Source organism: Leptosomus discolor, chromosome 5, assembly GCF_034619465.1.
Source record: "Leptosomus discolor isolate bLepDis1 chromosome 5, bLepDis1.hap2, whole genome shotgun sequence".
NCBI lineage: Eukaryota > Metazoa > Chordata > Aves > Leptosomiformes > Leptosomidae > Leptosomus > Leptosomus discolor.
In genome coordinates this window covers 58,623,934-58,635,953 of record NC_141395.1, presented here as the reverse complement: position 1 = coordinate 58,635,953, position 12,020 = coordinate 58,623,934, and the positions used below count along the sequence as shown (strand labels likewise).

The 12,020-nt window shown below is 35.5% G+C and overlaps 1 protein-coding gene across 3 annotated transcripts in view; it reads right to left on the bottom strand.

Moving 5' to 3' along the window:
* VPS13B (vacuolar protein sorting 13 homolog B) overlaps positions 1 to 12,020 on the bottom strand; it is a 480,656-nt gene that overhangs the window by 235,043 nt on the left and 233,593 nt on the right. For all 3 annotated transcript variants that reach the window (XM_086465731.1, XM_086465733.1, XM_086465732.1), the window contains exon 21: positions 2,024 to 2,151. In XM_086465731.1, the coding sequence (XP_086321857.1) occupies positions 2,024 to 2,151 (128 nt within the window). The remainder of the gene's footprint in view (positions 1 to 2,023; positions 2,152 to 12,020) is intronic.

Genomic DNA, 12,020 nt, shown 5'->3' with positions numbered 1-12,020 from the left:
TGCATATTTGTTTGGAAGCATGTTCTCAGACTTCTGTGGTGTTTCCTTGGAATCTGTTGCAACTTTTCACAGGTAACATGTAACGTCCTTGTGGCAAGATTTTGGCATATACTTAACCAAGTATGATCAAAGCATAAGGATGAAACATATCAGAAGTGTGTAAGCTGTTGTATGAATTCATAGGGCCATTTAATCTTAACATAGATTAAAAATAAAAATACAATTTTATATTCATAATGGCAAAAAGTGAAAGCATGAGTACCTTACCAAAAAACCCTGTAAAAAGTAGAACCCCAAACACCAGAAAGAATACCTAATACAAAAAAAAATCCTCTGCCAGTACTAGCTCTAATCTGTGTGTACTATGTCAGAGCAGTGATATAATTACAAATCACTCTCTGAGAAAACATGTGCCTATTACTGTCATCAGCCTTCACCTCCACAAAAAACCCACTAGTTTGAACAAAACCTTTTTTTTTTCCTCTATTTAGTCACAGGCAAACTTCATTTTCAGCTGGTCAGTTTCTTAACCATTCTTCAAAACAAATTCACTTTGCTGGTTGCTCATGTAACAAAGCGTCCTTGAAAAACGTACGAGCAGAATATCTCAGTCCTGATTCAGTTTTCCCCATTTATAAAGGATCCAGCTCTTCATCATCTTCATTTTTATATTATTGTTTTAATTCAAGCTCAAACTGTAAGCCTCATTTATATAGGGGGTCTCACTGAGCTAGGTATCACCCAGATACATAACAAAAATACATGGCTTCCTTCAAACACCTTACAAATTATCTCTCTTGCTTATCTATTCCCTTATCTAGCCTTTTTAATTTCCAGTGGTGACAACATTAAGAAAGAAAACCAAGCAAAATACTCATGAAACAAAGATGAAAGAGCTGGCTGAAAACTAAATAGAGTTAATTGAAAGCATCTCCTCAACTTCAGTATGTTCTGCAATTAAGTCACAAGTCTGAAGTTCTTGGTCAGGCAAAACTTAAAACTTTCAAAATTCTAATATTTTGAACCCAAAGTACTTTCTGCACGAAAGAGGATTAAAACAGACACAGGTTCTGGGATAAGCCTATATATAAACAAATATATTTCTTGGTAGGAAGAAAGATCAGGCATTCAATGATTACTTTCTGTCAGAAATAAGTGGTTTTGTGAGGTTTTCTTTGTTTTGGGGGGTTTTGGGGTTTTTTTGTATTTTAAAACAAAACCAGTTTTACTACTATACACTGGTGTACCATAAAACACCAACCTCATAGACTGTACTGTTCAAAAGGCAGAGATTATAATAATTCTAAATTAAGGTAATTTCTAAGCAGGCACTTGATATATACTTGGAAGTACTTGGAAGAAGAGAGTCCTAATTCTAGCATTTCTAAGCCATCTGGTATTTGATCGTGCAATCTTAACACTGGATGTCTAACATGGCCTTTTTCATGTACAGCATGCATACATACTGCTACATGAAAACTCTGCTTTTATGGATCAGCGATCGCAATCTAGAGCAGTCTAGATTGGTTTCATCTGAGTGGTCATCTACTTGTCCTTTATGAAACGCTAGACAAGTAAGAAGCTGAGCCATTGCTGTACAACACCATACTGTATCACACTCCCCAAGAAAGTATTTGTCATACACACTTCCTTCAAATATTTTTAGAAAGGAAGATATTCTGCAAATTTAACTACGGATAAAAAGGTGTATAGCTATGTTTATAATACAGAAAATTGTGATAAGCATTTCTTCATATAATTTTTTATGGCTCTTCCCCTTAGATATAAAAAAGTATTTCAAAAACTAATATTCTAAAACCAAAGCATTCTTTGCTTAATTTACCAAAAATCTATATTTTATTTTTTCATTCTCGAAGACTTTGAAACTACTGAAATAAGACAATAAACCTTGGCAGCTCCTTTTAAAACCCTCCAATAAAAAGCAGTAGGATGCATAAAAAGTACCATAAAGTTTGGAAAGACATGGGGGGGGGGGGGGGTTTGCACTTCCTTTTCATCTTACCTGAAGTGTAAGGCGCTTAACTGCATTCCACACTATTCCAATAAATTCCTTCATTCTTTCTTCAGGACTTCTGCAGCTTTCAGATGAGTTCAGCATGGTTTTCACAGGAAGCGACAAAGGACGAGATTCTAATGCAAACAACAAAACTCAGTTACTTAAAGATTATATAACTAAATAATACACTTATTGGTACCAAAGAAAAAGATTACTTATTTTAAATTCTAAAAGAGATTTTCTTTCACTATTGACATCATAACAGTGTGTCTATTATTAGTTTTAAACTTGGCAATACAACTGTATCAGTTAAGCCTGGTGAGAAACGAAATGAAATGCTTAAACTTTTTTAACGTAGACTGCTAAAAAAATACTATGAAGAATACTTGACCTGAGTAAATTAAGACAGTTTTCAAAGTGCGATAACCTATGTGGTGATGGAACAGCAATCCAAGAGGTTTTCACATACATTGCTGCCAGTGTAATCTAAAAAAGGTTTTAGTTTTCTAACTTGTTGTAAGAAATGAAAGACAGCCCATACTAAATTACAGCCTTTGATTTGTTTTCTTTAAAAAATTCATTTAATAAAAACTTGAGTATGCTTCCAAAAAAAGGCATAAATTTTAAAGCTTCTTCTTCAAGCTTAAAGATACTAAAGTATTCAGTATTTCAGCAAAATTTAATGTTTTCTAGCAAAAAGAGAAACTTCTTCCTTAAATTGTTAGTTAAATAACATGAATATGAAAAGACTTTAGATAACAGAAGCATTTAATTGAATATGAGCATAGTAGAACTTCAGAAGTCTAGTGAGGAGATCAAGTATGAACTACAAGTCCATTAAAGACTGTATGAGTGGTTCATAGTTCCTCCAGTCATCTCTTACAGAACATCCTCCTTCTTATATTTTGGGATACCCTCCAAATTACTGCCAGTTTCTTTAACATTTCCAGTTTTGGTCTACATGTGGTTGAGCTGGCAAAACTGCAGGAATAAATTATGAAGTCTTCATGACTTCATTTTACATTAAATTGAAATCAGCACAAGTGTGACAATCTACATCTCCAAATTATACAGCTAGGAGAAATCTAGCGTGGCATACAAACTACAGAAAAATTCTGAAAACAAAATTATGCTATCAACTGAACTCAGGTAAGCAACAGTATATGCCCCTTGATATGCATCACTTGGTCTTCAGTCAGTTCTGATCATGCAAGGCAACATGCAAAGAATTAAAAATGAAACATCTGAGAGGTGAATTTCTGCCAAGAACATGCAATGTTAATGTCACTTGAAGAATTAATTTGTGACATTTTTCCCATCAAGGCTAGAAAAGACCAGAGTTGATTAATATTCTAGATTAAATCCTTCAACAAATAGTATTTTTAATGATCCAAAAAGAAAGAGAATTATTAAGATTATTAAACTTATGGGGAATCAAAAGATTCAAAAAGAGAGGTGGTCAAAAGAGTGAAAAAGAATTTTTACGGCGGCAGTACAATCAGTCCTCTCAGATATTCTTGGCTCAAATTATGGATCTATTAGAATGATAAAAGAATGAAAATTGGATCATGAGAATGTAAAAGTATGACATTTCAGGACCGTTTGTTGTCAGCTGTGTTGGAGAGACAAACAAGTAAATTGTTCATGTGGAGAAGCAGCATGGAGCAGCTATTTCATAGTAGTTTCTCATGTGGACACTTTTACACCATGCAGTCAGTATTCCATCCGCAATATGAATGGATTAAGTTAAAACAATAACATTCAGTGAGGAATAGCTGTTCTGCTTTAATTTCTGATCCTGCCTCAGTTCACACCATCCTCTCTGTGTAGTCAGGCCCTACACTACATGTATTACAAGGCAAGAATTAGGAACAGCTTGAGTATCAAGAAATATTAAAATAAAAGAGTTAGTGGAGCACAGAACTCCAGAAAACAAGTGTGGGTAAGGGTCAGAATGGTATACAAAGCCATTGTGAGACTGGCAATCTCACAAGCAGGAATGCTTCAGGTCAGGATGAACGGATAAATACAATGTAAAACTATATATTCTAGAGCACAATCAGCAGGGGATATCAACATACTACATCACTGAACAAGTGCATACCTCATGAATGGGATCTAAACTAGGTTTTGTTGCAGTCCCCCATGTTTTGTTCACTGGGAAGCACACATACTGTTAATTCTCCCTCAATTAGGGGAATTAACTTTCTAATGCTAGAAACAACTATCTGTGAATTAAAAATAAAATTAGCTGGGTGAAGCACCACTTGTTTCTCTCCATATGCGTGCATTTCAAACCTGCAAAGCTGATTGAAATTCCAGGAATATCCATGATAGACAACAGCTTCACTGTAATATCCCATACTCAACAAAAAGACCAAAAAAAAGAAAGTCTCAAAACCCAACAAACAGATAAGGAACCATTTCACCAGAAATCATGGAAAATAGAGAAGGAATAACAAGTGTTTCCGAGTGGAAGAAACAAGCACAGAAGTAACTCCTGAAAAAAAAAGAAGCCCTCTGTTCATTTTTTTCCTGTACTGATAGGTCCCAGAGTTTTGTCTGAAGGGATGCTCGGACAGAACAATGTCTTAATTCCCCACCAGGCAAGGCCATCAGTAGATGACAGTTGCTAAGAGACTGTAGTAGTGTGGGGTGGCTGTTGTGTGTGTTTGGCTAGTCTTCTATAGTAGACATGTAGATGGATCAGCTCCATCTGTCTCAGTATGAAGGTTAATCTCCTAAAACAATTATGCTACTCAGCTACTACTGAACTGAAAACCTAGGAACTTTTCCTGGCACTCTAATCAGCCTTGTGTTATAGCCAGAGACAGCCATCAATAGCTAAAAAGAAAATATGATTTGTAGGAAATACACATAAACTGATGAGGAAAAAAATATGGGAGGAGGGGCTGCTTCAGCTTTTACAAGTTGAATTTTTAAGAAAACCAGTGCACATGAACACAAAATGTTCCTATTCTCATTTCTAGTCCTATATTGTGTAATTGCTATTTTTGTAAAAATATACACCACAACTATTTCAACCAACTACCAATCATTCAGAGGCTGCCACACTCACCATCAATTTCAGAACACACACTGGTAACAAACAGAATTTTTAAAAAGGACTGATCAGATAATCAGGATTGAGCTACCAGAAGCAGAAGTTTCCACAATTCATTTCACAATTTATGGTTAGAGTATACAGGGAGTTCCAAGTGTCAATCCTGCAAAATTAATCATAAATGAACTCTCTTTGTAGGAGATGCCACTAAGCAAGGCTCATAGGTATAAATTCCAGATAAAGGCGTTTTTCTTATATAGACATATGTCTCCTCCTTTGTGTTTTTTAGCCTGCTAGGAACTGGTTGCTTTAGAAGTCTCATCCATAAAATACTTAAAAGTTTTACAAATAAAAAGATCTTTGGGGAAAATGGTGCTATTCTGTGTTATTAATATTCAGTGACCTAAGGAACACCAAAGGGAAAATAAAACTTTTGAAGTGCAAAGATCTGGGGCAAATGGACATTTTCTCAAATAAATCAAAGTATAAAAGACCACAGATCAGAGATTTTCCATTAGTGGCTTGAGGATTACTGATAATCTGTACTCATCACCGGCCTCACACTTTTAGTTCCTCCTCTCTCCTTACAGATAGCAACTGAACTAAAGGGAGGTAAAATACAATGCTAATACCTTATTCCTAATTTGTTTGTGGTACAGAACTAGCATGTCTCACCCCTCTGGCACAAGAGGACTCATTTCTCCTGGCCCACTGTGTGTCTCAGATATCTCTTGTATTAAGAGGGCAGCAGCTTCTTTCTGGTTGAAAAGGTTATCCTGCTGCAGGCAAACCTGTACTTTCAGTGATCCCCAGAAGCTCAGAGACCTCCTGCTGAAAGACAAGGTTCACAGACAGACACCCATGCAGCAGCCTGCAGCAGGATAGCCTCTCCACCATCCCATCGTCTGACTGTACTCAACATGCATCTGTCATATGACCTCAACAAGTTGGGCAAGCTTTCCTTCCCACATCACATCATCTGTCATACAGCTTCTCACACATCAGAACTGAGTTAAGCTGAGAAAAATCCTATTGCTAACTAATCATAGTTACTAAGAAGCCATGACAGCAAAACACATGAACATTAACAGTATTAAAAAGAAGAAAGCAAAGGAAAGTGTACTATTATTACATGTCTCTTTCTGGAAAGATTTTCCCTCTGCTAAAATTAGAAGTGACTCCGTAGTGTCAAAGAACTCGTTGGGATTTCTTAATATCTTTTCACATTTTCATGCATTAGATACGACTTTTTATAAAAAATAAAAACAAAAATACCAAGGTGTTTGCAACAAATTCAAGCCATTAAGGAACTGATCAAGGGGTCTAAGGGATTAGAAATGAGATTAAAATGCAGTGGAGGAGAAAATTCAAACTTCAAACAACTCCAAAAAAATCTAAATGGCCTACAGTTTTTTTTTTTTCAGAAGGTTAATTGGTTTCTTCATATGTAAAACAAAACAAAACCTAACACCCACACACACACACCCAACCCCCCCCCCCAAAAAAAAACAAACCCAAAACACAACCTACTTAAAACTAACTTTCTCTTTTCTATAAACCAGGAGGTTTTGGTTTCTGTGAAAGTTGTTATATAAACGCTTGTTTGTCCCTAGGTTTGCATTCCAGTTTTCCTCATAAGTCTATATATTTTTACATTTGCAACACAACAGAACTAAACATACATGTCTATATATAGAGATCTATGAAGGCACTAGAAATGATTCACACTTCTGTGTATACATATATGACTGACAAAGAAATAAATTCTATTCTCAATAGAAGGCATTTACATATAATAATTTTGTTCCATGATTTAAAACATTATACATATAGAAGAAATTGCAAAACCACAGAGGAATATATTTTTAAAAATACTTCCTATCTTAATGTTCTATTTTTTCACCACAATCCAATTTAAAAATAAAAAGTTAATCTAAGTAACAGGCTCACTGAAACCATTAGGTGACATTCAAAGCTGTATTTACTAATAGTTTCTGAACCATCAGTATCCATCAGAAGTGTTTCAGAAATATTCACATTTTATTTTTGCAGTATCATAAGAGAAGTCGTTCCCTATATTCCCAATCCTGGATGACTGGTATTTTAATTATTCATGTAATTGAGTTTTTTTTTCCTAAGGATAGACTATGTAAGAAAGTTTGCACTCTTAATCAGGATGCTTGAGAATAAAAGAAGTACTTAACTAACTTAAATAACAGCAGGAAGTCCTTTTAAGCTTATAAAAACATGCAATATATTTGCCCACATACTGAATAGTCTTTGCATAAATAATTTCTTTACTGGTCTTTGAGCATTTTTGCATTCTACTTTACTAATGGTGCAGGTTATACGTTACTTTTATCAATCAAGATGATAATTGAACCACACAGTCCCTGACAACCAGCCAGAGCAAGTCCTTTATACCCAGGAAAACAGCAGCAGAGAGGTGTAGTGACTAAATTAGAACAGTCATTCAATGAGTTAGCAGCACAGTAAGTGTTAAAAGCAGAGGCTTTTGACTTTTTACCCAATGTGCCTTTTTCTAGAGTAAATATGTATCAGTCAACAAAGATAACTGTGATATTATGTGCAAGCAGATAACACCTTTCACTGTGACAGTGGGGGTTGGCTAGGGAATGGCTATGCTCAGCATTATCTCCCACCAAATTCTTAACGATTGCTGCACTATTTCTGGCAAAAAATACCTATCTAGTTCTGGGAACAAAAATACAAAAGGACTGACATCTTTGTACAAATAAATCAATGACAGCCGTTCACAGGCAAAACTGAGCTACTATATTAGTAATAACAAAACCACGTTATATGTGTGTTTATATCTAAAGTCCATGCCTGAGTTTACCTTAATATCACTTACCATTCCAAATAAATTTTATACCATGAAGTAAGAATTTCACCCTTTGGGTTTGCAAGAACTTTTCTGGTAAATGCAGGAGGAATTCTGCCTTGTTTTCTGCCTTTTTAAAAGTACACTGAAATTCCTTAGTCTTTTAAATATAACCTAAAAATAAACTGGATATCCATTCCTTGTCTCTTAACTTTGAATCTCTCCATACAGAAAGCGTTTTTGATATAGATCAGTGGCTTTGTGTTACTAACGTTTTCAAAATCTACACACTGAACCAAAGAAACCATGCCATTAACAACACAAAAGTCAACACTTTACTAGCTATGAAAACTTCCAATAATTAATTTTCAATAAAGGCATGTGACTGTCCAGCCATTTAAAAGTTACTATAAATCATCTGTGCCTAGAGACCTTCCTTTTAAATAATCCAAGAACTAAACCCCACTTATAAAAATATAAAAATCCTAGTATTTTCAGGCACCTTAGCTAAATGTGCATCAGACTTAAACTCCTATATTTTACTTTGCCTATTTAGCATGTATTTAATTTAATTCAACTTCCCAAATAGATCATCAGTCATACATTTCATAGTAGGCATGAATAAACGATAATCATGCAGTTCATTGAGCAGAAATAGTGACCTACTAATTCAAATACTTCAGATAATCCATTGATTTCTCACCAGCCAGACTTCTCTCACATTTGCCAATTTTTTTTTGCATTCCAACAGCTCATTTTAGCAGGAATCTAGTCCAGCATTCTAGTTATACTTTACGGGGAAAAAAAATAAATCAGTAACTGCATCCAGTTTTGCTAAGTACAGGTCATTCTGCCACACAGTACTCAATAGAAAATTTATTAACTTAAGATGAAACTTCAAATAAGAACACTAGCGCAGCATCAGTTGGTCTACATAAAGTAGAGACATGCCTACATTTAAAGCTTGCTCTTTCCTCCACTTTTATGGAGGAGTATTTAATAGTGGTTCAGAAATCTCACTTTTAAGGACTTTTAAGAATTACTTGAGTAAAGCTTTCAAAATTGAATTACTAAAACTTCACGTAACAACCAAGAAGTTCCAGTTATAGTAAGTATCTAAAGACCAACTTGTAAGCGTGTTATTATATCTACATTATCAAATCTTAAGAAGTGGTTGGAAGGAAAGGTGAGGATCTTTCTTTGCCTGGTTTCCTATGGAAAGAAGGCTTATGCAATCCTATACTGTATGCCTATGTATGCAACTTATTTGCTTGTCAATATAAATCAAATTTGACAGGATAAATATCTCAAAGATACTGTGTTTCTGCAAGCTCTGGGAAAAAAAGTAAGCAGGATCAAGAAGGCAGAAATTTGGAAAAGGAGCCCTATCCTTATTAGAAATCAGACAATTTATACAGGACAGAGAATATAACAGCCATCTAAGACAAAGTTTAAGCTTTCAAATTATAACAACATCCTCCATCTGCTTGAAATACAAATGAATAGTAGACTAGCACTTAGGAAACTTTAAAACTTAATTAAAATTATTCCTCTGTAAGAACAATAGTTCCACAGAACAAAATACCAATGTTTCAGAAACACAAATAAGAGATTTTTTCCAAACTGGAATGATTTCACATCCTATCTTTCTCTCCATATGCACATACTCTTATGCACCACATATACACTTCCCGCAGAAGGAAACAATGCTGGATGCTCTTCTCAGCTTTGAACTTGGGACTGACACTTCATGGTAATACTGAAATTGTAGAGGAATTAAATGACCAGTGTGCTCCCTGACCTGTGGACCCGATCAACCTGGCCTATAGAAAAAAGCGGGCCAAAACTCACCACTGTTTAATTCTCTTTTGCAAATGCCCTTGCAATCTGTCTACCAGACAACCAAATGGAGCAATCTCTGGTCACGGACACTGGACCTAGTGATGAAAACCACTTACGTGCTGTCATATGCACTGATGTACACTCACGACACGGCAGAAAAGCAGTTACCCCCTGTACCATGACCAAATACTTGGCTGTTGCATAACTGGGATCAGCAACATCAGTGACAAGTGTACATTCAGCTATGGGACAGGGCATTTAGTTTTCAGGTGCCTTTGTAAGAGGCTATGGGGTCTACTCCAGCTGAAAGGTTCATGACTTCTTAGACGATACCTTAAATTCCACTCACCTACCTATCCTGTGGCTATAAGAAAAGTCAACTTTCAGGATTCTGAATGAGAAAAAATAAATAACCTTTTCAACCTCTCTAAAGAGGCTTCTGTCATTAAAGGCATTCCTCACACTGAAGAGCGTATGTGAGGCTACTTTTCTACTGCTACTGAAGAATTAGACGCCATAGTCACTGGGTTACACCTCATTAAGACAGTGTTAAATTTGTGTCTAGGATATCATGGTTACTTCCAAGCACTGATAAATGTTGGATGTCACAGCAGATGTGGGTGAAATTAAATTTCAGTGTAATGGCTACAAAAAGACCCCACTATAAGGCAGTAAACCCCAACCCACCCCCCCCCCAAAAAAACCCAAACAATAAAACAATTTCATCTTTAAGCATTGAAAATGTTATTATATTTTTCAAACAAAGTGAAAATAATTATAATCATTTAATAACTTAATATGAATTAAATCTACAAGTTATTTTAGTAATTAATCTTGCATGTGTGAAAATGGACACTTTGGCTTTAATCATTATTCAACAGTGTGCACAAGACAGGTTTCAAAGACTGCCCTATCCATCTACTGCAGCCCATAATATCTTTCCGTACAGCTATGCTACATATGCTATATATACATACACTACATATTTATACATGGATATAGCAATCATTTTGCCACCATCCAGACATAAGAGCTGTACTTGTACGTATAGCTATGGGTCTCCAAATCATTTTTCATTGAACTAACAGGCAACTGCTGAATTGTTGAGAATGGGAGGAGAAATGGGTGAATGGAGGAATTGAGGTAAGTACTTATTACTTTTTTTTTTTAATATTCTTTCTTTATCACCCTGCTTGTTCACAGCCACATCATACAAAATTTAACCACATATTCTATTATCTTAATCTGTTTTTGAAGCCTGTGTGCTTAAGGAGATTTATAAATAACAGCAATTTGAGACTTAAGAGCAGAAACCTTGGATTTTCACAGACAGATACCATATAAATAGTAGTTTTGCTCTTTTCCCATGCTTCATTTTTGGCAAGGTCTCAGCAGTCATTAACTAATAAACGGAACTCAAGATCAATGTTTTAAATCATTTTACAGCTGTGATTACAAACTGCTTTCACTTAATACATAGGGTTGGTTGCTAGCAGTTCTCAAGAGAGTGACTGTTGAGATCATGCTAGACTTGAAAAGGATAAATTCAAAATCACCACCTGAATAGCATGATTTCAAACTACAATCTGTTTCAATCTGCAAAGACCATGCACATGTGCTTGCTATCAATGTAGGATCTCAGGCACCTGTAGCTACAGCCTTGATGATTAAGAAATACAAGGCTTACAAGGATAATTGCCCCTTTCACCCAGAATGCTGTTGTAGCATAGATAGGCATTATACATCCTAAACCTGTAAGTGTGGTATTCCTGGTTTAAAAAGGTGAGACAAATAATGAAAGAAAATTCAGACAGAAAGCAGGTGTAATTGAAAGAAAGGAAATAAAGTGAAAAATTGTGGGAGCAAGGGACCCAGAAAAGTTAGAAAGGAGAAGAAATCACAGGCACTCTATTTTTAGTTTAATAAACTAGTCACTCATTCACCATATTCCAGCACATTATATATCTGCAAAGAAACAAATTGTGAAAGAAGGGATCCACTGAAACTTCTCTGAGAATGAGATCTCACCTTTCACACTTGCATCCATCCAACCTTTTCTAACCACTTAACTGGTGGCTTTGTAATCAAAGGAGAGACTTTTTTTGAGACACATCATACATGTTAGTTTTTACTGTCCCCTGAACCTTCCAGTGCAAAGACAATTCTGACAAACAGGGCACAAGATGAACTCCACAGAAAAAGCTTGTAACTTTGCATGAAGTTTCAGGAGGCTATACAGAGAACAAGGCTGC